Source organism: Rattus rattus, chromosome 3 (genome assembly GCF_011064425.1).
Source record: "Rattus rattus isolate New Zealand chromosome 3, Rrattus_CSIRO_v1, whole genome shotgun sequence".
Classification (NCBI taxonomy): domain Eukaryota; kingdom Metazoa; phylum Chordata; class Mammalia; order Rodentia; family Muridae; genus Rattus; species Rattus rattus.
The window spans coordinates 176,091,836-176,117,449 of NC_046156.1; the positions used below are offsets into that span (position 1 = coordinate 176,091,836).

Here is a 25,614-nt window from a genome sequence, read left to right on the forward strand (position 1 = left end):
CTACGTGGTAAACTGTGTTGGTATCCATTATACTGCGTGCCCCGGTTACCTCTGAGACAACGGACTAGTCCCCCTTTCCTTCTTACCGACCCCCCCCCCAAATTATAACGTGTAAGTTACACAAAATGGCTTACCTATTGTTTCTCTTTAACTGTGATCTATAATTAGTGTTGAGAGAATTGAGGATCACCAAAAAAAAAAAAAGCAAATTAGCTTAAAAGGAACTGGCGTGTCACCCTACTGTGCGCAGGACGCAAACCTCCCCTTATTAACATCTTCATATACCTCCTCTGATAGATTTTCTTCACATAAAATCCCTGTGTGATTCTTGCATTGACTCATAGGATTTCTGTGCTACTCTAAGTGCTGGTTTTAACGAATCGCACATCTCCAGTCATTAGTGATATAATACAATGCTATTGACTTAAAAAAAAAAACATTTACTGCCTTTCGGGAGAGAGTATAAAAACAAAACTCTCCTGTGCCATTATGTTCTTCCTGTCTTTTCCCCTTGGAGATTGGCCTCTGGGAATTAAAGAGAGAACTGAAACAGCGCCAGAGAGGGCTGGATCTGTTGTGCATAAATGCAGGCCCAGGAAGGCAGAACTCCAATCACATTCCTACTGCGCCCTCTAGTGGAAAGCAGACTGGATGCACTTTCTAGAAGCTTCAAACACAACATCAGGGTACAATTACCTTCTGCTTTGCTTTGTTTAAGGGGATCACGAGATTTGAGCTTGGGGTCTCATCCCATCACCATATACTCCATCACTTAGGTTCCAGCCTTACTTTTAGAGTTTCAAACACTACTTTGTAAAGGAAAGTTTCTCCAGAGATATCTAGAAAACAGGAGCTATGAAAAACACCAGTGAACCCTGACTAATGTGAAAATAGATGACATTAACCGCACATCGACACACAATTATCTTAGAGGTTTGTTTGTGTATTTCAGAAGTCATCTCTGTGGACGTCAACAATGAGGCAGGTAGTGGCACATGATTACAATCCAAGCTCTTGAGAGGCAGAGGCAAGAGGACAGGGGGGATCAAGAGAAGCCTGGGTCGTCAAAGCCCCAAAAACTCCAGAACGAAGCTTTCACCAAAGGAAGCAATCAAAAAAATCCACCAGTGATGAAGGCTGTGACGTTGAAAACACAAGTATTTTCTAAACGCGTTGCCTGCTCTAACCTTCAAAGAGGGAAGCAACAGCTGTACCAAGCTTACTTCTGTGCTCACTTCAAATGGGGTTCGGCCTCCAGTTCATTTTTAGGTTCTTCTTGAGCCCATTCCAATTAGGTTTTGCCAGTGACCTCTCGTATCTGCACACTATGGCTCAGCTCTAGTCATCCTTCTTCCTTTGTCCCAGCTGCTCCCTCTTTTTATTTTCCAAATTCACCAGGCTCCCTGATTTTCTCTGGACCTCCTTTCCCATCTTCCACTGCAGCTCTTCCTTTTCTGCGTGGCCACTGTTAAGGAGTGGCTCTCCATCCACACAGTGGCCCAGGACACTGTCTAGCCCTAAGGCCTACATGCACGCCATGTCTCCTGCTCTGTAAATTTTCTGACCGGAGTCACCAAGCACTTCCTCTTGAGTCTCCTGAACTTACGTATACCTCTTCCCCAACAGAATGAGGTCTTTGGTTACCCCATGCCCTGACCATCTCAAAAAAGCAGCAATCTTGTTTCCTGCCCTCGTGTCACGTGTCATGGCTCTACCATCAACCTCTGACCTAATTCTCATCACGCTGCACAAACTCAACTTCTCCATTTTATCCTAGTGACCTTCACAAGACGTAACTGAGAACACATCACACTCCATACACATTCCACAGTGAATGAACTCTAAGCTATGAGAGCCGACTGCAGACAGAACAGAAATTGAGGTCAGAGACTGAGGGAGGCAGGGATGGAGAGAAAGAGACAGACAGACCGAAACGCACTGAAAGAAGTCAGAGAAGCAGAGAGATTGATTTTTATAAAAGTTACAAAGGTAATAAAGTCATGTACACAAATGAAAAGTTAGAAGAGAGTCTAGCCCTCCGCCGTCTCTTGGGGGTATGTTAATGTACATTTTCTAACATGCTATCAGAATATGAACCCAATTTTTCAGGGCACTTTTATCATATGCTCCTAAGCTTCATTTTCATTTGGTTCCTGGGGTTGAGTAGTTCCTCTTATCAAGAAATATAATCTGGCAGTATAAAAGTGAGACTAAATATCAAAAATAAATTCTTGAATTAAAGCTTCAATCAATATGGGTCGCTCCCAGAAAAGGAGCAAAACTCCAAATGGAAGAAGACACAGCTGGGACAAACATCAGACAGTAAGGGGCGTGGTCTTTGACCTCCTGTCTCCCCCGCAAGGCAACGGTACCAGCTGCACTACGTTCCACACTGTGGGCATCCCCATTTACTAGCCCGCACTGCATCTGCCTCCAGAGACTCCCTTCCTTGAGCCACCAGGACAAAGAGAATGGAAAGGCACTTTTAAACTCAGAACAATGTACTGGTCTGTGTATTTTTTTTAATTGCTTCAAATCTAAACTATGTCAAATACTCTTTCCAGAGGTCTACTGTTGTCTAATGATTAAAGTTGCTCACTCTAAAGTACCCCATCCTACCGCACAGTCTAAATTAGCACAGGCCAGACAATGAAAAGGCTGCACTTATGTCTAAGCTATAAAATATGAAAGGGATCATTTGGATTCTCTATTACATTATATAATAATAACTGTGGCCCGTTTTACAAGCTTCCAGATAAACTTCACATTTCTTCTGTTACTTTATTTTCTTTCGGTCATGTTAGGAAATCTGAGCACAAGAGCGTAACACAGTGTACAGTAAACAACTTCCAGTTGTTTTTTCTTTTAATAGGGACATAATAATCAATGGTAAATGTGCTAACATTTGTTAAAGCCTTTTGGAAAGTCAGTGTACTTGCTGGTTCTGTGTGTCAACTTGACACAATCTGATGTTACCACAGAGAAAGGAGCCTTAGTTGAGGAAATGTCTCCATGAGACCCAGCTGTAAGGCATTTTCTCAATTAGTGATCAAGGGGGAGGACCCAGCCCATTGTGGGTGGTGCTGTCCCTGGGCTGGTGGTCTTGGGTTCTATAAGAGAGCAAGCTGAGCAAGCCAGGGGAAGCAAGCCAGTAAGTAACATCCCCCATGGCCTCAGCATCAGCGCCTGCTTCCTGGCCTGTTTGAGGTCCAGTCCTGACTTCCTCTGGTGATGAACAGCAATGTGGAAGTGTGAGCTGAATAAACCCCTTCCTCCTCAACTTGCTTCTTGGTCATGATGTTTGTGCAGGAGAGAAACCCTGACTAAGACAGTCAGTTAACTAACCCTAATTAGTATATTATATATAGACTATAGCTTCCTTCAGAAATTCAGTTAACTAATCTTAATTATTGTTTAGTGTATAAATAATTCTCTTACCCTATTCATTCTAGTTTCCTCCTGTGATTTGTTTTAAGTATGAGCAGACACTGCAAGCCTCATCTTTTTGAAAATGAATGACTGTTTTATCTCACTCAACGAGTTCACACAGAATCTCTTGGTAAATTAATTTCGTAGAATCACACAGGTGGGGAGTGGTCTTACCTCTCGTGGCTTGCTGGCAATGGCAACACTGCCATCTTTGTTATATTTGATGGGTGATCCTCCCTCTTGCACCAGGGTCCCATACCCTGTGCTGGTGTAGAAGGCAGGGACGCCAGCCCCACCTGCACGGATCCTCTCTGCAAGAGTGCCCTAGGAATGGACAACCAACAGCCATGAGACGCCCACAAGGCGCACTTCAGACAGGGAGCACAGACCCTGTTAGATGTGGCTCCCACTTTCGAGAGGCTCACCGTCCTGCAAAGTGCACAGCAATGTACGAGCTCTTGAATCCCTAGACGAAGGCATCAACTAAAGGTCAATAACCGCCCCATTCTCAATCCACATTGGAATGTAACTGTTCATTTGTCTAGTTGTGCTTTCAGTCTCCAGACCCTACCCCCACACTGGTCTCTCAACACCCTACAAATGTCCACTTGAGCATCTTAAAATAAAATTTTAAACTTAATTATGTAAATTTAGCTCTGTTTTTTTAAATGCTAAATTTTCTTTTACCGTGTGTCACATGTAAGCATATTTTTTCATTAGTAGCAGTAGGTATGGCAGAGTGGAAAATATTTGCTATTTATTTATTTACTTACTTACTTATTCACTTTACTTTAAGAGGGTAGAACTTATCCCCTTTATCCCCCCTACCATGGCACATCAAGTCTCTGTAAGGCTAGGTGCATCCTCTCCCACTGAGGCCAGACAAGGCAGCCCAGCTAGTAGATCCCACAGACAGGCAACAGGTTTTGGGGTAGCTCCCACTTTAGTTATTCAGGACCCACATGAAGACCATGCTGCACATCTGCTACATTTAAGTGCGGAGGCCTAGGTCCAGTCCATGAATGTTCTTTGATAGGTGATTCAGACTCCGAGAGCCCCAAGGGTCCAGGTTAGTTGACTCTGCCTTCCTGTGGAGTTCCTATTCCCTCTGGGGCCCACAATCTTTCCTCCTATTCTTCCTTAAGAGTCCCCAAGTTCTATCCACTGTTTGGCTGAGTGTCTGCATCTGTCAGCTGCTGGGTGGAACCTCTCAGAGAACAGCCACGCTAGACGCCTGTCTGCAAGCATAACAGAGTGTCATTAATAATGTCAGGAATTAGGAGAAGCCCTTGGTTCTGTGAAGGCTTGATTCCCCAGTGTAGGTGAATGCCAGGGCAGTAAGGTGGGAGTGGGTAGGTGGGTGGGAGGGGGAGCATCCTCACAGAAGCAGGGTGAGAGGAGATGGAAGAGGGGGGAACCAGGAAAGGGGATAACATTTGGAATGTAAATACATAAAATATCCAATGTAAAAAAGAAAGAAAGAGTGTCAGGAATCGGTCCTTGCCTACGGGATGAGTCTCAAGTTGATCTGGTTATTTCTTGGTCACTCCCTCAGTCTCTGCTCTGTCCCCCAGCCCTGTATTTCTTATAGACAGGTTAAATTTTGGGTCAAAAGTTTTGTAGGTGGGTTGGTGTCCCCAGTGCTCTGTTGGGGTTCCTGCCTGGCTATAGGAGGTGGCCTCTTCAGGTTCCACATCCCTAATGCTGTGAGGCACAGCTAAGTCACCCCCATTGATTCTTGGGCACCTCCTTTGTCCCAGGTCTCTGTCTCTTCCTGGAGATGACCTCCCCACCCCAGTCAGTTGCAGATTCCCATGGCCATCTGACAGCCATCCCTCCTGCTCCTCCCTATATCTGATCCTGAACACCTCCCCCAATTCCCTCCCCATTTCCTTTCCTACCCAGTTCCCTCCCTCCACCTGCCTCCTATGACTGTTTTATTCCCTCTTCTAAGTGGGATTCAAGCATCCTCGCTTGTGCCTTCCTTCTTGTTTAGCTTCTTTCTGTCTGTGGAGAGTAGCATGGGTATCCTGTATGTTATGTCTAATATCCACTTATAAGTGAGTATATACCATGCATGTCCTTATGGGATTGGGCTACTGTCTTGGGTTTAACTGCTGTGAACTGACACATTGGCCAAGGCAACTCTTATAAAAATAACATTTAATTGGGTTGGCTTACAGGTTCAGAGGTTCAGTCCACCATCATCTAGGCAGGAGCATGACAGCATCCACCAGGCAGAGATGGTGCAGGAGGAGCTAAGAGTTCTACATCTTCATCTGAAGGCTGCTAGAAGACTGACTTCCAGGCAGCTAGGATGAGGGTCTTAAAGCCCACACCCACAGTGACACACCCACTCCAACAAGTCTACACCTCCAAATAGTGCCCCTCCCTGGGCCAAGCATATTCAAAGCACAACAGTTATCTCACTCAAGATGATAGTTTCAAGATCCATCCATTTGTCTACAAAATTCATGATGTCTTTGTCTTTAATAGCTTAATAGTATTCCATTCTGTAGATGTAACACATTTTCTTTATCCAGTCTTCAGTTGAAGGTCATCTAGGCTGTTTCTAGTTTCCAGTTATTACAAATAAGGCTACTATGAACATAATTGAGTAAGAGACTTTGTGGGATGGTGAAGCATGTTTTGGGTATTTGCCCAGGAGTGGTATAGCTGGGTCCTGAGGTAGAACTATTCCCAGTTTTCTAAGAAACTGCCAAATTGATTTCCAAAGTGGTTTTACAAGTTTGCACTCCCACCAGCAATGGAGGAGTGTTCCCCTTGCCCGACACCCTCACCAGCCATCTGCCCTCTTGAATTTTTGATCTTAGCCATTCTGATGGTTGTATAATGAAACCTCAGAGTTGTTTTGATTTGCATTTCCCTGATGACTAAGGACTCGAACATTTCTCTAGGTGCTTCTCAGACATTTGAGATTCCTCTGCTGAGAATTCTGTCTAGCTCAGTACCCCATTTTCAATTAGGTTATTTGGGTTGTTGGTATGTAACCTCATGAGTTCTTTATATATTTTGGATATTAGCCGTCTGTCAGATATAGGGTTGGTGAAGATCCTTTCCCAATCTGTAGGCTGCCGTTTTGTCCTATTAAGAGTGTCCTTTGCCTTACAGAAGCTTTGCAGTTTCATAAGCTCTCATCTATCAGTTGTTGACCTTAGAGCCTGAGCTATCAGCGATCTGTTCAGGAAATGGTCTCCTGTGCAATGAGTTCAAGGCTATTTTCCACTTTCTCTTCTACGAGATTTAGTGTATCCTGTTTTGTATTGAGGTCCTTGATCCACTTGGACTTGAGTTTCATGAAGGTGATAAATATGGGTCTATTGTCATCCTTTTACATGCAGACATCCAGTTAGACCGGCACCATTTTTTTCCATTGTATGGTATTGGCATCTTTATCAAAAATCAAGTGTCCACAGATGTGTGGGTTTATTTCTGGATATTTGATTCAATTCCATTTGATCAACGCGTCTGTTTCTGTACCAATCCCATGCAGTTTTTATCACTACTGTTCTGTACTACAGCTTGAGTTCAGGGATGGTGATAATATTTGTAATGGTGACACCTAGCACGCTAAGGCAGGAAGACTGCCATGAGCTTATGGCCAGCATGGGTTACATAACATGTACTAGACCAAACCAAGCTATGTAAAGTTCAAATTTACTTTAAAATTTATTTTATATCATTTCATAAGTGTTTTATTTATGAAGTTATCTATGCAAGGAAAATTCAAAGCCAAGAAAAAACTGGCATATGGGCAAACCAGTTGTTAAATGCTGTGAGGGGGAACAGGCTCTGAGGTGGTCTGAATAGGAACGGTCCCCATAGACTCGTGTGTTTGAATGTTTAGCCCACTAGAAGAGGTACTATTAGGAGTGCGGCAGTGTTGGAGGAAATTATGTCCCTTTGGAGGTGAACTTTGAAGACTACTATGCTCAACCTATACCCAGTGTGACACACAGTCTCCTTCTGCCACCCAGGGTTCAAAGTATAGAACTCTCAGCTCCTCCAGTGTCATGTCATGCCATCCCATCACTGTCACACTTCCTGCCATGATGATAATAGGCTCTGAAACTGTAAGCCAGCCCTGATTAAATGTTTTCTTTTTAAGAGCTGCCATGGTTATGGCCATCTCTTCACAGCCATAGAACCCTAAGATAAACTCACATATTTGAATGTTTGGCTCCTCCCCAGAAGGATTGGGGGGGTGGCCTTGTTGGAAGAGGTGTGTCACTGGGGATGGGCTTCGTAGTTTCAAAAGTGCATGTCATTCCCATAGCTCTCTCTGACTCCTACTTGAGGATAAGAATATAAGCTCTCAGCTACTTCTCCAGTGCCGTGCCTGCCTGCTGCCTTGCTGCCCACCATAATGGTCATTCCCAGCTGTTTTAAGTGTGAGAAGCAAATTCCTGTTGTTTGAGCTACCCAGGCTATAAAGGGACTTTTGTTTTGTTTTGTTTCATTTTTCTATTGAAACCCAAGGAGACTAGAAACACATATATTAGCTCATTCATACAACTGTAAATAGAAATTGAACAACAGTGAACATATCCCAGCACTTTGACGAGAAGAGGCAATAATGCCGTAGGTAAGCTGGTATGACTATCATATCGCTAAGCCTCAATTAGAAAGAACAATCCCCTATGCCTGTCTTCTCCAGACTAGCACGTATCTGATCATTTCCTTTTACAAAATTCTGCTACATTCCACCCTTATCAACTTGACAAAACTGTAAAGGGACATTACCACAAGGCAGAATGGTGTGCTCAGTTACAGAGACAAAGGCAGAGTGTCTAAGGCGGAACATTGCCACACTGAGTGTAGAAGGCCTGGCTTTACCCAAAGGGCTTCAAAAGTTGCCTTCAGTGGATAAGAACTGGGGAAACAAGTGCAGACCTGGACTGTGCCGATGGCTGGCTCTGTCATCAGTCCCTGAAAGGCCTGGGCTCTGCGCCCAGCACTTCTGTGAAGCACTTGCACTCTCAGACAAGCTTCACCTCCTGACATGAGTCAGCAGGATTTGAGTGTTCAAAAATTTCCAACACTGACATTCACAAGATCTGACTTTTAGGACAATCTCAGACATTTCCGCAGGTCCTTTTGTTTGCTTCTGACTCAACGGACATTGTAGTGTCATATTAAAAACTGTATCCAGCAGCTTGAATATTTTCTACTTAGAAATACCTAATCTTCCACGGATCCAGAAAACATTAATCCTCCACAACAGAAGTGACCTAAACACATAATCTCTTGGTTTGACCAAATACCATCTCTCTGTCCTAAACAACAAAAATTTAAGAATGAAAAAAGGAAGTTTTCTATAAACCAGTACTGTGAAACAACAGCAGAGAGATTTCCTTACCTGAGGCGTCAGCTCTACTTCTAGTTCACCCGATAAGAACTGTCGCTCAAACTCTGCGTTTTCCCCCACATATGAGGAGATCATGCGTTTTATCTGCTTGGATCGAAGTAAAAGGCCCAGGCCGAAGTTGTCAACCCTGAATGGAAAGGAAGGGAGTTGATAACCTTGAGGCCATCTGACAGAACACTATTATCACGTGAGTTCTTTTATTTTTTATTTTTTTAGATGTGAAATTTCAATACTTTAGAAGAAAAGAAATCTAAAGAATTCTAGCCACATTTTCCTTCTAGCCCTTACCACTGCAAGACCATCACAAGGCTGCTCTCCTTCCTTCTTTTATACGTGGGGAGAGTAAAACTTAAAAGGCTAACAGGGATCCCAGCACTTGGGAGACAGAGGCAGGTGGAGTTCTGGGTACAAGGCCAGCCTGGTCTACATAGTGAGTTCCAAGATAGCCAGGGCTATGCAGTAAAATCCTATCTCAAATCCCCCCAAGACCTCGGAGAATAAAGGGCCGAGCTAATACCGTGCAGCCCACATTCATCCTACAGCTCCAGCCCACACGTTTATTCTCTCTCCCACTGCAAAGTGATCTTGAGATAGGACCTAAGCAAAGATGCTTTGAAGGCATCCCAGAACAGAGTGCAGGGGCTCCCTGTGTTCAAGTGGAAGGGATAGGTCCTGCCTTAAGAGAAATAGGAATAGGACCCAAATTATACATAAGTCTAAGAACATTTTTCCTATACCATAGACATTTTACCTAACAATATCTACATACTTGAATGTTCTCAATCCTCTCAAACGAAAAGACTGCAGGTAGCAAAATGAATCCTATGTTTGTTACACTTCATATGTTTTGGTTTAATATTGTAAAGAGTTCAGTTTCTTCTTAGAGATGGGCAAATACTATTGACTTTTTCTAGATGAAAATCCTCTGGTGTATACATTTCCTCTTTATTTCTATCATATTTTCAAAGAAAAAAATTGTACCTACATCTTAAAGCACAATTCATGTGATAAGGTAGACTAATTACTGAATGGAAGCTTGCCCCTTCCAGTCAGCTTCCCTGCCTACTCACTGGGCTTGGACGTTCATTGCCAAATAGAGAAAATAAACTTTGTAGGTTGGTTTGTCTGTCTGGGACAGTCTCCCTATGTGATGTAAATCAGCCTGGAACATAAGACCCTCCTACCTCAGCCTGCCAAGTGCTGGGATGCAGGCCTGGCTATAAAATACAATTTTTAAGGATGAAATACGTTTTAGAAGTGAAGATCATACTGAAACAACAAGATAGGATCATATAACAAAGATGTGATTGTATAATTGAGACAACAAAGGAATAATTATATAGACAGGAAAAACCATGTCAGTTTGCAAGGGCGTGAAACAAAGAATTTTCTCATGTGCTAAGACAAATATACCAATCACTTAAGTGAGTGGTGGCAGGATGCTGTTAATATTGAAAAAATAATCTATTAACATTGAAAAAAAATATTCCCAAGTGCTACTGAGTCATCAGTTCCTCTTGGATCTTTACCAAACCAGAATTCATGCTTAATGTTCACTAAAAGACATATATAATATAACCGTCAACGCAGTGTCCATTACAGGAAAAATGAGAGCCTCTAAATGGCCCATCCACAGAATAGGTTATGAGGCAATGAGTCTATAGAGCAATGAGACTGCATGATGGACCAGCACTAGCCACCATGGACAGACTCAGGCAGAATGCTAAGCTGTACACACTTCTTTTAATGAGAGCTTCGGACTTTTGACAGGACTGCTGTGGGTGGTCCAAAGTGTCCACAATTGTAGATGGGGCAGGAGGATGATAGCAGTGACTGGGGCACGGGGAAGGGGGCTCCCTGGGGACTGGTCCTGTCCTGTGTCTTTGGAAAGGTGTTGGCTACATGGCCGCATAGCTCGTGAAGTCCCGTTGGTACGTCTGCATAAGGTCAGTTTTCTATACCACTCTATACTTGGTATCTTTGGTTTTTTAAAGGATAAAAATGCAACAAGAGTCCCAAGGTGGGGACTCTGAAGAGAAGTGGGGAGGGGACAATCGGGGGAGGGATTTGTAAGGGCAGGACTAGGAGAAGAAGAGGAAGGGAAGCTTCGATCAGGATATAATGCGAATAAAAAAATAAATTATGAAAAAAAAAACTGCAATGAGATTGACCGTGAAATCCCCTTAGGAACAGCAGCCTGTGTTTCTCCTCTTGATGACTACGTTCACGTTCTGATGGCCCCTGTCATGTGCAGCTCGTGTTGTCTGCACAACAACTCATTCATCTGGCAACCCAGACTGGGTGCTTACTCCACTCTAGAGAAGGGATGTCCGCCTGTACGCCTACAGCCCCGAGAAGGCCCGTGCATGTCCCTGCGCAGTTCTGGGAGTTCAGAGGAAATAAACAGTAAGCCTGTAATTACACCAGGGGGAGGGATGTGGTAAGTGGTGTCTTTGTAGTTCGTGATGGGAACACAGAAGGTCAAGGACGGTGGATGGAGAAAGAGGGTGGAGAAAGTCTAATCTATCTGAGGGGAAAAGTTCATAGTGAGGGGAAAAATAGACAGAATCTAAAGGAAAACACAGTTTGAGAACACAGTCAGAGATGGGATCTTGAGGCTACAGGCTCTTGCTCAGGGCTCAGCAGGGACGGGATGGGGACTAGAGGCAGGAGTGGGAGGAAGGCAGGATTGTGATCTGCCTGGAAGGACTTCATCTTGAAGGACAGAAGACGACCATTCAGCTGAAAGGCGGTAGGCTATACCATGAAGTCCTGAAAAATGACATCAAAGGCAGTGAGGTCAGTTAAAAGGCTTGAAGACACAGTCCAAACCACGGTGAGCATCTGAACTAAGGTGGAGGCCACAGGAATGGAGAAGAGGGGGTCAATCAAGAGACACTGGGGAGATGGTTCACCCGGATGAGGTGCCTGGCAGAGACACTGATCTCCAGCAGAACTGTGGCTTTAACCTTGGAACCTAACGGAAGAGTGAACTGGGGCTAATTAATCTAATGGCCCCTATTATCAACATCCACATGATTAGCATGCAAAAGCTAAGTGTGGCAGCCGGTGTGATAAAGCACTAGCATTTCTTTCAACAGCCACTTGCCTCCTCTCTGTTACCAGGCTACCAGTGACCATTTGGCTCGCATGGCTCCTTCCTAATCTATAGGCTCACTCTTTCCCTCCCCCACAGCATCCTATCCTGTATACCATATCCTTCAAGGTGCATATTTAACAAGGTACTGTGAATTAGTATTCTTTGCTTATTACCCACCAGGGGCATAGAAATACCTTCATAATTTACACCCAGTCTCTCTCTTTTTTTTTTCCACAAGCAAATTAAAGGCTAAGTAACATGTACTTTTCCTGCCTGGTGCAGTTTCCGTTGATGGACTCCAACGAAGTCCATGAAGGAGATCGCACACAAGATTGATTTCACCTCGCCTAGGACAAAGACAGACGTTGGCAGGTCTGTGACGTCTCCTCTATCCAATCTTCCCCGGCACATGGAAGACAGTAAGCAAACCCCTACCCAGATAGGATTCTACTTTGAACGGCTTTAACGTTACGGGGGAAACAGCCTTATGGGTTAATAATACACTTGTCCACTAGAGGTCTCCAGATACCAGAGATACTGTCTTCCCAGTGAGAAAAAAATTTCTGTTGTTTTTGTCCCTCTGGTTTTCTTTCTCCTTCCTCTTCCTCCTTCCCTTTTTCCCACACCTTCCTCAAGTGTTTGTTTCTAACCTGCTCCTAAGGCCCAGGCCTTGCTTCAGGTGAGTAATTCTCCTAACTTAGCTTCTTTCTGCAGCCTGGCCCGCAGACCTCAGAGCAGCGCCCTCTTGGAGATGGTCAGAACAAACACCAGAAGTGACCTTTAACTCTCTACCCACCAAGTCGGTCTCCACAACCTGTTCAGGAATCAAGCCACACCTTGCTCCTGCCTCTACCTGGTACCCTCTTACCTGGACACCAGGGCAACTCATCTGTTTCTGCTTCTGCCCCTACAATCCATTTTGAACATGGCAGCTAAATAACACCTTATAAAACGCAGAGGTGGAAACAGGCCAGCACTCTGCCCAGAGTTGTTAGTCATTCAGAATAAAGCAAGGAGTTCTAGAGTAGCAGGCAAGGCCCACTAAGTGCTTGCCTTCTATGTCCCTGACCTTAATTCCTTCAGGGTTATTCTTCTGTCATTTCCGTCTCTCTGTTGTCTTTTTGCCTCCCCAAGCCCTACCAGAAATGTTTCCCCAGGGGCCTGTGCTTGTCTCTGAAACTATTCTCTGCATGGCTCCTCTCTCACATCTTTCAGGTGTGGGCTCGGAGGTTACCTTCGATTGCTGATAGAGGCCTCTCTATTTGGAGGTTCCCAATCCTCTTGCTTTTACTCTGTTTCTTTTTTACCCCATGGTACAAACTTTCCAATGTATCAGAAAAGGTGCCCAGGTAATAATACTCTGCTGTTGCTTTTGGCTGCGGTGGTGGTTGTGGTGGTGGTGGTGGTGGGGGGTGGTGGTGGTGGTGTGGTGGTGGTGGTGGTGGTGGTGGTGGTGGTGTTTTTTGTATTGTTTTGTTTCGTTTTGTTTTGTTTTGTTTCTTCTTTCATTTCTGCATCCCAAGCACCTGTCAGCTACACAGCACATACAGGGGACTGCAGAAATACTTGGTGAGCACTTGTCAAAAGAATTTATTGCTGCATTCCATGTGCCTCTTCCAGCCACAGTTTCTCAAACAGAAACAAACTATTCTGTGACTAAGCAACTTAGAGAAGGAAAAAAAAGAAGCAATCATTTAGCTTAGAATTCCAGGCTATGATCCCCCACTGCAGGAAAGACAAGGCAGGAAATTAAGCTAACACGACCACAGTCAAGAGCAGGAAGGGAATACCACAGGGACCCTTGCTCCCTCTCAGCTAGCTTTCTTCCCTCATAGGCTTCAGGATGCCCTTCCCTGGGTGGAAGTGGTACCACCCAGTATGGGCTGTGCCTTCCTCCAATCCAAACAGTCCCTCAAAGATATGCCTATAGGCCAAACTGATCAGTATAAGTCCTCGAGAAGATTCTCTCCCCAGTGAATGATGGCTGACATCAAGTTGACAGTCAAAGCTGACCACCTCAATCACTCAGTATTTCCCTGTAGATCCACTGCTGGCTTCCAGTCTGCTCGGTAGACAAGGTGGCCAGCATACACCATGAACCAAGGTACTCTCTTGCCACTGCCTCCTGCTTGGGCTGAGCCTAGGGGAGATACTTTCAGGGAGAGTAGAGGCTAGAGAACGATGATATCAGGATCTGTAGTACTCAGACTCTTCCCCACCTTCTATGTATAAAACTTCTAAATGCTGGCCCTCTTCAGGCCTCACAGGCATGGGCCAGTGGCAACAGTACACTTCTGTTATTATCTACAGAGTTATTGAAGGGTCACACTGTTTTCATTCTGCTATATCTGTCCTTTTAAAGGAGCCCCTTTGGTAAACTCCTCAGTTACCAGGAATAATATCCAGAGCTGTGATTAATAAAATCACGATCAGAAAACGACCCATGAGGGTGGATACAACCCATTTGGCTCCTGTAGTTTTAAATATCCGAAGCTCCCTCCAAGCCTACAGAGTCCACTCCAAAAACCCAAACACAGTTGGTCATTCATTGACTTGGAAATTTTTCTGACCACTCTTTCAAACCTCTCTGTTTATTTTTGCAACACATTACACATTTTAACTTGGCTCTATTTAAAGATGACCTTCTGTATTTGTTGATCTTGGCTCTGGGACTGACTATGTATTTGGCCTTTGCTTTGTTTTAGACCAGTCTCCTGGCATAGCAACCAGGCAACGCCTAAGACTCTCGACAACTGGACGAGATAAAGAGGTAACACTAAGGCCTTGAAAAATCTACCAGATAGCTTACACAGAGAGTTTGTCTTTCTGTAGCGTCTCTAATCCATGACCTCATCAAACCCATTTTCTGACTATAATAGCATCGTCACTGATGGATATAAAAAGAAAATAAGTAAACCACATCCCTAACATCTAATAGCTCACGATACAAAGATTAAAGATGTGTTCTCTAAGGCAAATGGGGCCATGCCATTTCTAATAGAGAAACAAGCATGTAAAAGCCTGTGTGCCCTTTGATATTGACAGTGATGCTAATGGACTCTGTGTTCCTTGATACTAAAGGTGATGCTGGCACAGTTTCCAACAGACTGTACTGCTTACCTCCAGAGGCCAGCATTTCTCTAGGAAACTCTGGGTTTTGTAGTATGGGACATTTTAGTGATTAAAAGAACTCTAAAGCAAAATAAAAATCTATGGAGATATGTGAATGTAATGCAACACAAAAGTCATCTATTTTCTGAAAATATTTAATTTCTAAATCCTAAATTTAACTTCTTGAAGCCAGGCATAGTACCACAAACCTTATAATACCAGCACTACAGAAGTAGAAGCAGACGGATCTGAGTTCAAGGGCAGCCAGGGCTACATAAAGAACTCTTTTCTCAGGGAGCAAAAAAACAAAACAAAACGAACAACAAAACAATCTCTTGAATATCTACTTTCTAAAATTTCACTTATTGAAAATAATTATTTTAAAATTTTTAAGCGTTGGGGAAATTTCACTTCCTTTGCTTTCATCTAGGAACACATTTTAATCTCAATCACACAATTTATAATCATCCTGTTAGCATTAAAAGTTTGAAAATCAAAGAAAAATGTTATGTGTGGATGTAAGGTTTAATCCCATGATGTAAATAAAGCCTTTCATGAACTAAGCACATAAACACAAGTCCTTCCCATTAGTCCTTCCCAAACAAAATAACAAAACCCTAAAGAATGCTCAGAGTCAAGACAACATGGCCAGTATCTGCTCAATGAGGTCACCAGAGCTGCAGCTGTAGAAATAAAAAAGGAATATGGCATAGCAGAGTCACTTGCTTTTAACTCCAGGTTTGAAGATACCGGCACACAACTAGAATTTTTATTTTGAATGATGGTCTACTCACTGAACTCTCAAACTTCCCTCATCCTAATTAGTATGATACAAACTGATTAGTATATGAGAAATCAGTAGTATACCTACTTACATATTAACTAAGTGAATTAACCTGGGGACCTCCCACAAGTAAGAGGGAGTCTTCCATAGCCCACTCTTTTATATCTATAACCCAAAATAATACTGTCAGGAAAAAAGTAGCATGGATACCATAACATGCCCATTTTGCCATTGGCTCTGAGCTAAATGGCTGGCATATAGTTTACTGTGAAATTTTTGGTTCACGCTGACTGGTAACCTGAAGATCATCAAAAGAAATGAATAAATTCTCAGCCTTTTCAACTTTTTAGTCAACATATCAAAATATTCAGAAGTGTGAACCTCAAGAAATTTTTAATCTCACCAAGGCCAACAGTTACTCTCTTATACAAAAGTGTTAGGTAGCCATTTTCTCTGAACTGAAACATTGCAGACTGGAAGGAAGTTCATTAAAATGCAGGAAATTTTAAAGAGAGACTGTCAAGACTCAGGAAATTAAAATAGCAAAACAACAACAAAAAAACAAGTCTCAGGGAGTCCCTGAAACTTACCAGATTCACAAGTCCCCTTTCACCCCAAGGTTATGTAAATACTAAGAACTGCTGAGAAGATTCTCCAACCTGTCAGGCTTCCTGCAAGTCAGGGAGAGAGCTCCAGGGTTGCAGTTTTTATGGGTTCAACACCCATGCTACAGTTGGTAACACGGGTGCCTTTGAATGGTCTGGCTCTGGTAAGTAACTCCTACCCATAATCCTGTAAGTAACTCCAAAAGACTCATGGATTCTTCAGGCTAGATGCCAGTGGTATCATTAATTGCCTCCATCTACCTTCTAATCACTATCGAACTTGAGATATTTGTTCGCATCTCCACATGAAAAGTGTCACACAACACAAGGCAAGTGCTCTGAACTTTGAGAGAGACTTCTACAGATCCTTCCACAAGGAGCTCTTTCCAAATGAGCTCTTCCCATCACTCTCTTCCGAGAAAATCTGCACTGTTTATTGTCAAAGCCTTTATCCTAATGAGCCAAACTGTTAATTCAGTTATGTTTTTAAACGCCTTAAGATAGTTAAAGTCTTTCATCCATTTGTTGGAAGGGGGAGGAGAGCTAACTGTTTTGCATACAATTAGCTTTTCCTGACATCACCGAATGTACCAATATGTGCGTGCCTTTTTAAAACAATGGCTTATTATGGCCACTTGATTTACAATCCTACTGCTAAGCTGACAGCAAGTCCTTCACATCCAGTCAAGACCAAAAATTCTTTAGGATCAATGTATGTCTTTATATGGTATTTGGAGTAATGATATCACCAAAAGAAAAAACTTGAAACAGATTTCAAATTGATGTCCACCTTTCTTTATACATAATAGACTCTAATACAAAGAATATAAGGACCAACTTCAAAAAAAATGTTTTATTCTGATTTACCATATACTTTATATATATGTTTTTATTTTTTTAAAAATAAAAGTTTATCAGAAAAACATATGAGCCATTAATTTACATATTTATATAAGGTAAAGCAAAGCTCCTTCACTTATGAGTATGAAATGTGTCATCAAAAATATGTGAATCAGTTGGGGATTTAGCTCAGTGGTAGAGCGCTTGCCTAGCAAGCGCAAGGCCCTGGGTTCGGTCCCCAGCTCCAGAAAAAAAAAAAAGAAAAAAAGAAAAAAAAAATACATGAATCAGTGTAACTTTGTTGGGCCTGACGGCACAGGCCTACAACTCCACCTATCATGCAGGCTAAGTCAGGAAACTCATTAATTCAAGATCTCTCTGGGCTACAGAGAGAGCCCAGGGCTGGCCTGGGCAATTTAGTGAGCCCTTATATCAAAATCAAAAGTAAAAACAGGAGGTTGAGGATGTAGCCCAGAGGTGAATCACTTACCTAACATGAAGGACCTAAGTTCAATCACAGTGCTACAGGTTAGAAAACAAAAAGAAAGAAAATAAACAAGTAAAGAAAAAAAAAAAAAACGATTAACTTTCACTCTTTCCCTTACTACTCACTTTCCTGTTTTGTGAGAGGGGATCTCACTGCTTGGCCTAGAAATCATTTATTATCCTCCCCAGTCTCCTTAGTGATGGGATTCCAATCATGTGCTACCATGTCCAGCTAGCTGCTACCTTCTGATGACTGAACGAATTACTCTTAAAAGTGGAGGCAGGGGTTGGGGATTTAACTCAGTGGTAGAGCGCTTGCCTAGCAAGCGCAAGGCCCTGGGTTCGGTCCTCAGCTCCAGGAAAGGAAAAAAAAAGTGGAGGCAAATTTAATTTCACTGATAGATTTTTAATATTTTTATAGTTTCATAAATGAGTACATTATTTATCTCCACCCCTCACCATCCAGCTTCTTCCTTCCCCTCTCTCTTCCCACCCCCCAACTCCCTCTTGGATTCATGACCTCTTCTCCTATAACTGTTGCAGATAGGTGGGGAGAGAGAGAGAGAGAGAGAGAGAGAGAGAGAGAGAGAGAGAGCAGGCAGGCAGGCAGGCAGGCAGGCAGACAAAGCCTACTGAGTTTATTTGGTGTTTCTTGGATATACATGTGTTTAGGGCTGGCCACTTGATACTGAATAATATATCAGGGGTCTCATCCCTGAGTGATGATAAACAGTTCACCATTATCTTTCAAATGGCATTCTTTCTAGCTACTCATTTCAGAAATCCACTCACCCTGCATTGTTGCTGACCGCAGTTAGATCCTTCACTCCGGTCTTCAGTAAAGCTCCTATGAGATTCTCTGGAATACCACACAGCCCAAAACCTGCAAAGCCCAACAGGGAAACAATGTGTGCCACGTAATGTTCTTTCAAGCCTTGCACACTATGCTTAAGAGAAGAGAGAAGCATAAAGCATGCTGTTAGATGCAATACGGCAATTACACAACCGTGCCTTACCAACTCAATAAACAGCCATCAGTCATGTTCCTGGATCTCAGTGCTTCAAACCACAATCTAGCATCAGAAACAATTGTAAACCTGTGACTGTACAAGTCAGTTTTACTTCCTCAGAGGAAGGGATGGGACGAGAGACATACCCAGTGTTTATGAATACATGGCTTGGGCTGAGCTCGTAGCATTTCTCTCTAACCTAAGCCTAGGCCTGGAAGTTTTCAGCCTCCACACAATCTGATCATCCGCAAGCCCAGACCTCGAAGACTTCAGCTTCCAGTTCCATCTGCTAACCTAGGCCTTTCTGAACACTGGCTGGCTGTTTCAGCTCAGCTGTTCTGGCTCAAACTCTAAGCAGACTGATTCAAAATGGCTTCTCTCGGCTTCTGACTGGGTGGCTGTTTGGAAAAACTGTCTCTGAACTCCATGAGCTGAACTGCACTGACTATACTGACCAGAACGGAAGGAAACCTCATGAACTCAACTGCATTCAATGAACTGCACCAAACTCGACTGAACTCAACTCAGTCACCTGAACTGAACTCCACTCCACCTCTCTCCCTGCACTGTTCTTAAGTCTCCTTTCTTCCCTGTTTGTTCTCCTGAGTCTGACTTATTCTGTCAAATCTTTCTCTGATTCTTCACTTTGTCTGATCCTCAATTAGATGTCATTTTTTAGGAGTCTGTATTCTAGCAGATCACACAAACCTAGGTCTTTGGATGTGATCCCTTGCCACAGTAGCCACGATGCTGAATTAAAATTCCTTTCATTTGACTAAGGAAAGGCCAAAAATTATCAGTTCATATATATATATATATATATATATATATATATATATATATATATACATACATATATATCATGTGTTCTTTTCCCTGTTCATAATTCAAACCACATTCAGTTGTTTATTTAAACATTCATTTTTATACATCTATGTTAGTATATTTTTATAGAACTAGAGCACTAGGCCAATAAATTTCATTTTTTATATCTTTAAAATTCTTCCAGAAGTGTTGGGTTTAAGATGGACATTCAGTAAAGAGCAGCCCTAAAAGAAAACTTGACTCCATATACAAGAAATAGGAAATTAAGTGTTAAATCTAAGGCAGTGGTTACAAAAGACATCCCAAAGTAGCAGAAACAGAATATAGGAGGCTCAACGACACAGAGACCCTCTGCTCTCCAGCTCAACAAATAAGGAACAATAAAGAGTGGCTGGGGAATCTGACAAGACGAGGCACGTGTTTCAAGTCCACCAGAGTTCCCAAGGAGATAGGATCCATCATGGTTCCTGATCAGATACCCGAAGTTCAGACCTCCAGCTTCTCCATTACAATCAGAAAAGGGGGATAGAAAAGTATCGTAGTAAAGTGCTAATCTTTCGGGAAGAGACTGTGATAAGTGTCGTGGTGTGTCATAAGTAAGACGGTATGTCAGCGTTAAGTGTTAAATAATTGGCACTTGCATCTATATCGCTTTATCACATTTTTTACTAAAACCGAAGAATATTACCATCAAGAGGAAAACAGCCCCATTACTTACCACCAACCAGCAAGGTTGCACCATTAGGAATATCTTTTACGGCTTCCACGGGATCTGTGTAAAATTTGGTGTGGTGACGAGTACTGACGGAAAAGTAGCAGGCACACCCCTGAAAGATTGAAAACATTTCCAGTGAACAATCATTTGCAGCTTGACTTTACACATTTTAATTGACAAAACTGTAAGTCTATAGTATATAACATCACACTCTGACACATCTATTCACTACAAAATGAGTAATTGGAGTTTCCTAATATGGCATTACCTCACACATTCTTTTGTGGTAAGAACATTTTACAACTACTCAGAGTTTTCGAGTACAGTCCCTGTTACAGATCATCGCCATGACATGTAATAGATCTCCTAAAGATCTCCTAAGCTTATTTCCCCTAGCTAACTGAAACATCATGTCCTTTGACCAACATCTTCCCAACTCCTTCAACTTCTAGCCTCTGTAATATCATTTTACCGTTTCTCTAACACTAATCTCTGTTTCTCTGACACAATTCTATCTGTAAAGAGTTGGGCCTTAAGTGGTTTATCTTTGACAGGATAGACATGTTCTGTTCACAGGTTCTCACCAAGGTCCCTTGGATCTACATCTTCTATTACAAAGGAAAAGTCTGTGTCACTTGTGACTACCCCCCCCAAAAAGAATAAAAGGTTCGGAGCATGACGGTGTGTGCCTTTAATCCCAGCATTTGGGAAGCAGAGGCAGAGGCAGCAGTCTACAAAGTGAGTTCCAGGACAGCCAGAGATACACAGAGAAACCCTGTCTCAAAAACAAACAAACAAACAAAAAAGATAACTCACATCCTGGGATGGAAACTCACAATATTAGTGACATTGGTCACAAGTTCTGATAGTAGCCTAGCCTTCTTTTCAATTGATAAATACTGAGCCCCTACCTGTGCCAAGTTCTTCTACACCATTTCTCTAATCTATATTATGGTGTGACTATTGCTGTCTGGAGAGTGTGGTAGTGAGGTCAGTTCCGTGATAGGGAAACTCTAAAGAGACAAACAGCACACCAGAGGACACCCTTCCTTATGCTGCTATCATGGAAGCTGGAGAAAAGGCAGCAGACCACCACTACACGGAGGGCTCGGTTAGCCACACCAGTGAACTATTTGGCCCACTGTGGTCCGTAGATGATTTTTATCACCTCCAAAGCCCATGTCAGAACTGGGTCCCTGGGTCAGTGTTGAGAGGCAGTAGGACTTGCAGGTGTGTGAGCCTGCACTGGTGCTGCAGGGTCCACTCCTGCAGGAGTGTGCAAGTTCCTGCTCATACTGAACTGAACTGCTGACTGACAAGGTGAGGCTTTTCTAAAGCGAGGCTGCCTCTCCGCACATACCTGCTTGTCCCTCGGTTCCTCTGCCAAGTTATAAAGCAACACAATGCTCTCACCTGAGGCAATCACCAAACCGTGGGCTTTTAGTCTCCGTTAAACCATGAGCTAAATCAACTTGTTTCCTAAGTACCAGGCTGAGAAGTTTGTTCTAGCAAGGGAGATGGGCCTCAAATGAGTCACTGGGTGAGGATTCATAAAAGCAGGAAGTTATTGCCCTGCATAGTCCATCCCCAATGTGGACAAGAGAAAAGAAGGAAATGGGTTCTATGGCAACTAATGACTCATATTAACAAAACTTCACTCTATTCCCACTATGTATTTAACCTGAAGGAGTGTAGAGAGGGACAGCTGTGCCCTGACAGACAAGCCCAGCTATAGCGTCCCACCCACTGGACTACCCAACGGTATTTCAAACAGCTAGGACCTGAGATTGTCAAAGTCTACCATCCTTTTTTCCTCTAAAAACATTTTAAGTATCTATCAATTAGCACAAAAGACCATTTTATGGGATCTATCCTGCAATAAAATTAAATGAGCAATAATGGTTGAGGTTCCACACATGACCACGTGACTGCCATTCCTCTAAGTTTCTATTTTGGTGAAGGTCAGGTCAGGAGTTTGCACACTGCCCAAAGCCTGGGACATAACTAGAGGGAGAGACAAGGACTTTGAAAGGGCTTAACCACAAAGGACGTTCTTTTCTTCCTGTCCTCAACTGGTAAGGATTTATTTGTTTCTTTTTTTTTTTTTTTTTTTTTTTTTTTTTTTCGGAGCTGGGGACCGAACCCAGGGCCTTGTGCTTGCTAGGCAAGCGCTCTACCACTGAGCTAAATCCCCAACCCCCATTTGTTTCTGTTTTAAATAAACACACACACACACACACACACACACACGACAGAGAGAGAAAGTCAGGTAGGTAGGTAGGTAGGTAGGTAGGTAGGTAGGTAGAGTCTCAGAAATAAAAAATATGATAGACTGAATACAGACATGGTGGTCCATGCCTGTAATTCCAGCACCAGAGGAACCGTGGCACAGGCAAAGTGATCCAAACTAAGAAAGGGCAGAGTGACCAGCCTTGGGCTGGGCTTCCTGTCACAGTACCACAGTGTGTTCTTCCATGCTTCTGAAAGTACGCTATTGTTCTACTTGGTCATTTACACACAACAAATCTTTATGAGAACCCTGTTTTATATAATGTGTAACTCTACGATCGTTATCTCTGTCTGGAGAAGAAGAGTCCAGGCCTCATCAGCATAAGGACGAAAACGAAAGAGTTCATCTACACACAGTCTGAAAGGTGAGGTCACCTTGAACTGCTTCTCTGAGGAACTCCACTGAGTATCCTAGAAGACTTGGTTCCCCTGTGGACCCTGAGAGCCTTGGAAGACTCAGTAGCAGAAGCAGGCAGCCACACACTTGACAAGAATCTCATCCCTTTGTAGCAGCTGATAATTTGTATGGTCATAGTGCTAATCAGCAGTCAGCACTAATTCCCCAGTGCTTGTCTCTCTCCCTGAACTTAGGGGAAAGAGATAGGGAGAAGGGGAAGAAGGGAGGGAGGAAGGAGGGAGGGAGGAAGGAGGGGAGGGGAGGAGAAAAGAGGGAAGAAGGGAGGAGGGAGGGAAGGAGGGAGGGGGGGAGGAAGGAAGGAAGGAAGGAAAGGAGGGCGAGAGAGAAAGAAAGAAAAAGAAAGGGAAGGGAAGGAGGGAGGGAGGGAAGGAAGGAAGGAGGAAGGAAGGAAGGAGGGAAGGGAGGGAGGAGGGAGGGAGGGAAGGGAGGAGGGAGGGGAGGGAAGGAAGGGAAGGGAGGAGGAAGGGGAGGAAGGAAGGGAGGGAGGGAGGGAGGAAGGGACGAAAGGAGGGGGGGAAGGAGGGAGGGAGGGAGGCAGGGAGGGGAGGAAGGAGAGAGAGAAGGAAGGAAGGAGGGAGGAGAGGAAGGAGAGGGGGGGCGGGGAGGAGGGAGGGAAGGAAGGGGAGGAAGGGAGGAGGAAGGAGGAGGAAGGAGGGAGGAGGGAAGAGGAAGGAGGGAGGAGGGAAGAAGGAGGAGGGAGGAGGGAGGAAGGAGGAGGGAGGAGGGAGGAAGAAGGAGGGAGGAGGGAAGGAGGAGGGAGGAGGAAGGAGGGAGGAGGGGAAGGAAGGGAGGGAGGAGGAGGAGAAGGGAGGAAGGAAGGGAGGGAGGGGAGGGAAGGAAGAAGGGAGGAGGGGGAAGGAAGGGAGGGAGGAGGGAGGAGGGAAGAAGGAGGGAAGGAAGGAAGGAGGAGGAAGGAAGGGAGGGAGGAAGAAGGAGGAGGAAGGAGGAGGAAGGAAGGAAGGGAGGAGGGAGGGGAGGAGGGAGGGAGGAAGGGAGGAAGGAAGGAGGGAGGAAGGAAGGAGGAAGGAGAAGGAAGGGAGGGAGGAAGGAAGGAAGAAGGAAGGAGGAAGGAAGGAGGAAAGGAGGGAGGGAGGGAGGAAGGAAGGAGGGAGGAAGGAAGGAGGGAGGAAGGAAGGAAGGGAGGAAGGGAGGAAGGAAGGAGGGAGGAGGAAGGAGGGAGGGAGGAAGGAAGGGAGGAGGAAGGAGAAGGAAGGAAGGAGGAGGGAGGAAGGGGGAGGAAGGAAGGGAGGAAGGAGGAAGGAAGGAGGAGGAGGAGGAAGGAGGAAGGAAGGAGGGAGGAAGGAGGGGGAGGAAGGGGGAGGAAAGGGAGGAAGGAAGGAAGGAGGAGAAGAAGGAGGAGGAAGGAAGGAGGAGGAAGAAGGAGGAAGGAAGGGAGGAGGAAGGAAGGAGGGGAGAAGGAGGGGGAAGGAAGGGAGGGGAAGGAGGGAGGAAGGGGGAAGAAGGAGGAAGGAAGGAGGAGGAAGGAAGGAAGGAAGGGAGGAGGAAGGAGGAAGGAGGGAGGGAGGAAGGAAGGAGGGGAGGAGGGAGGAGGGAAGGGGGGAGGGAGGGAGGGAGGGGGGAGGGAGGGGGGAAGGGAGGGGAGGAGGGGAAGGGAAGGGAGGAAGGGAGGAAGGGAGGAAGGGAGGGAGGGAGGGAGGGAGGAAGGAAGGAAGGGAGGGAGGGAGGGAGGGAGGGAGGAAGGAAGGGAGGGAGGGGAAGGAAGGGAGGGAGGGAAGGAAGGAAGGGAGGGAGGGAGGAAGGGAGGAAGGAAGGAAGGAAGGGAGGGAGGAAGGAAGGGGGAGGAAGGGAGGAAGGAAGGGAGGAAGGAAGGAAGGGAGGAAGGGAGGAAGGGAGGAAGGGAGGGAGGGGGAAGAGAGAGGAGAGGAGGGGAGAGGAAGGAAGAAGGAAGTGGGGAAGGGAAGGGAAGGAGAAGGGAGGGAGGAAGGGAAGGAGGGAGGGAGGAAGGCAGGAAGGAAGGCAGGAAGGAAGGGAGGAGGGAGGGAGGGGAAGGAAGGAAGGGAGGGAGGAAGGAAGGAAGGAGGGAAGAAGGAAGGAAGGGAGGAAGGAAGGGAGAGAGGGAAGGAGGGAGGGAAGGAGGGAGGGAGGGAGGGGAGGGAGGGAGGGAGGGAGGGAGGGAGGAGGAGGAAGGAAGGAGGAAGGGAGGGAGTTCAGAAGGAAGGGGAGGGAGGGAGGAAAGAAGTGGGAGGAGGAAGGAAGGAGGGAGGAGGAGGGGAGTGAAGGAGGATGGAAGGAGGGAGGAGGGAAGGAAGGAGAAGGAAGGCCCCTGGGAACAGGGTGGAGGAGGGAGGAGATTCTCACAAAAGGAGGAGAAGGAAGGAGGGAGGAGGGAGGAAACAACTAAAATTCAAAATCAGGGTAGGGAGGAGGGAGAGGGATGGCTCAGGAATCAGTTCGGTTCCCAGCACCCACATCTGGTGGCGCACAGAACTGCGTGTAACTGCAGTTCCAAGGCGCCCAAGGTCTGTAATTGTGGTTCCAAAGGATACAGTGATGTCTAACCTTAACAGGCACAAGCATGTATGTGGTGCATACAAAATTATCAGGTCCTACACAAAAAGACATTAAAATAAAAAAAAAAACCCTATCTGGGGT

General features: G+C 44.6%; 1 protein-coding gene across 1 annotated transcript in view; it reads right to left on the bottom strand.

Annotated features, from left to right (window-relative positions):
* Oxct1 (3-oxoacid CoA-transferase 1) overlaps positions 1-25,614 on the bottom strand; it is a 132,209-nt gene that overhangs the window by 101,130 nt on the left and 5,465 nt on the right. The window contains exons 2-5 of the mRNA XM_032898826.1: positions 20,298-20,406; positions 18,537-18,627; positions 8,810-8,945; positions 3,604-3,753 (exon numbers count right to left, since the gene is read on the bottom strand). Coding sequence (XP_032754717.1) covers positions 3,604-3,753; positions 8,810-8,945; positions 18,537-18,627; positions 20,298-20,406 — 486 coding nt within the window. The remainder of the gene's footprint in view (positions 1-3,603; positions 3,754-8,809; positions 8,946-18,536; positions 18,628-20,297; positions 20,407-25,614) is intronic.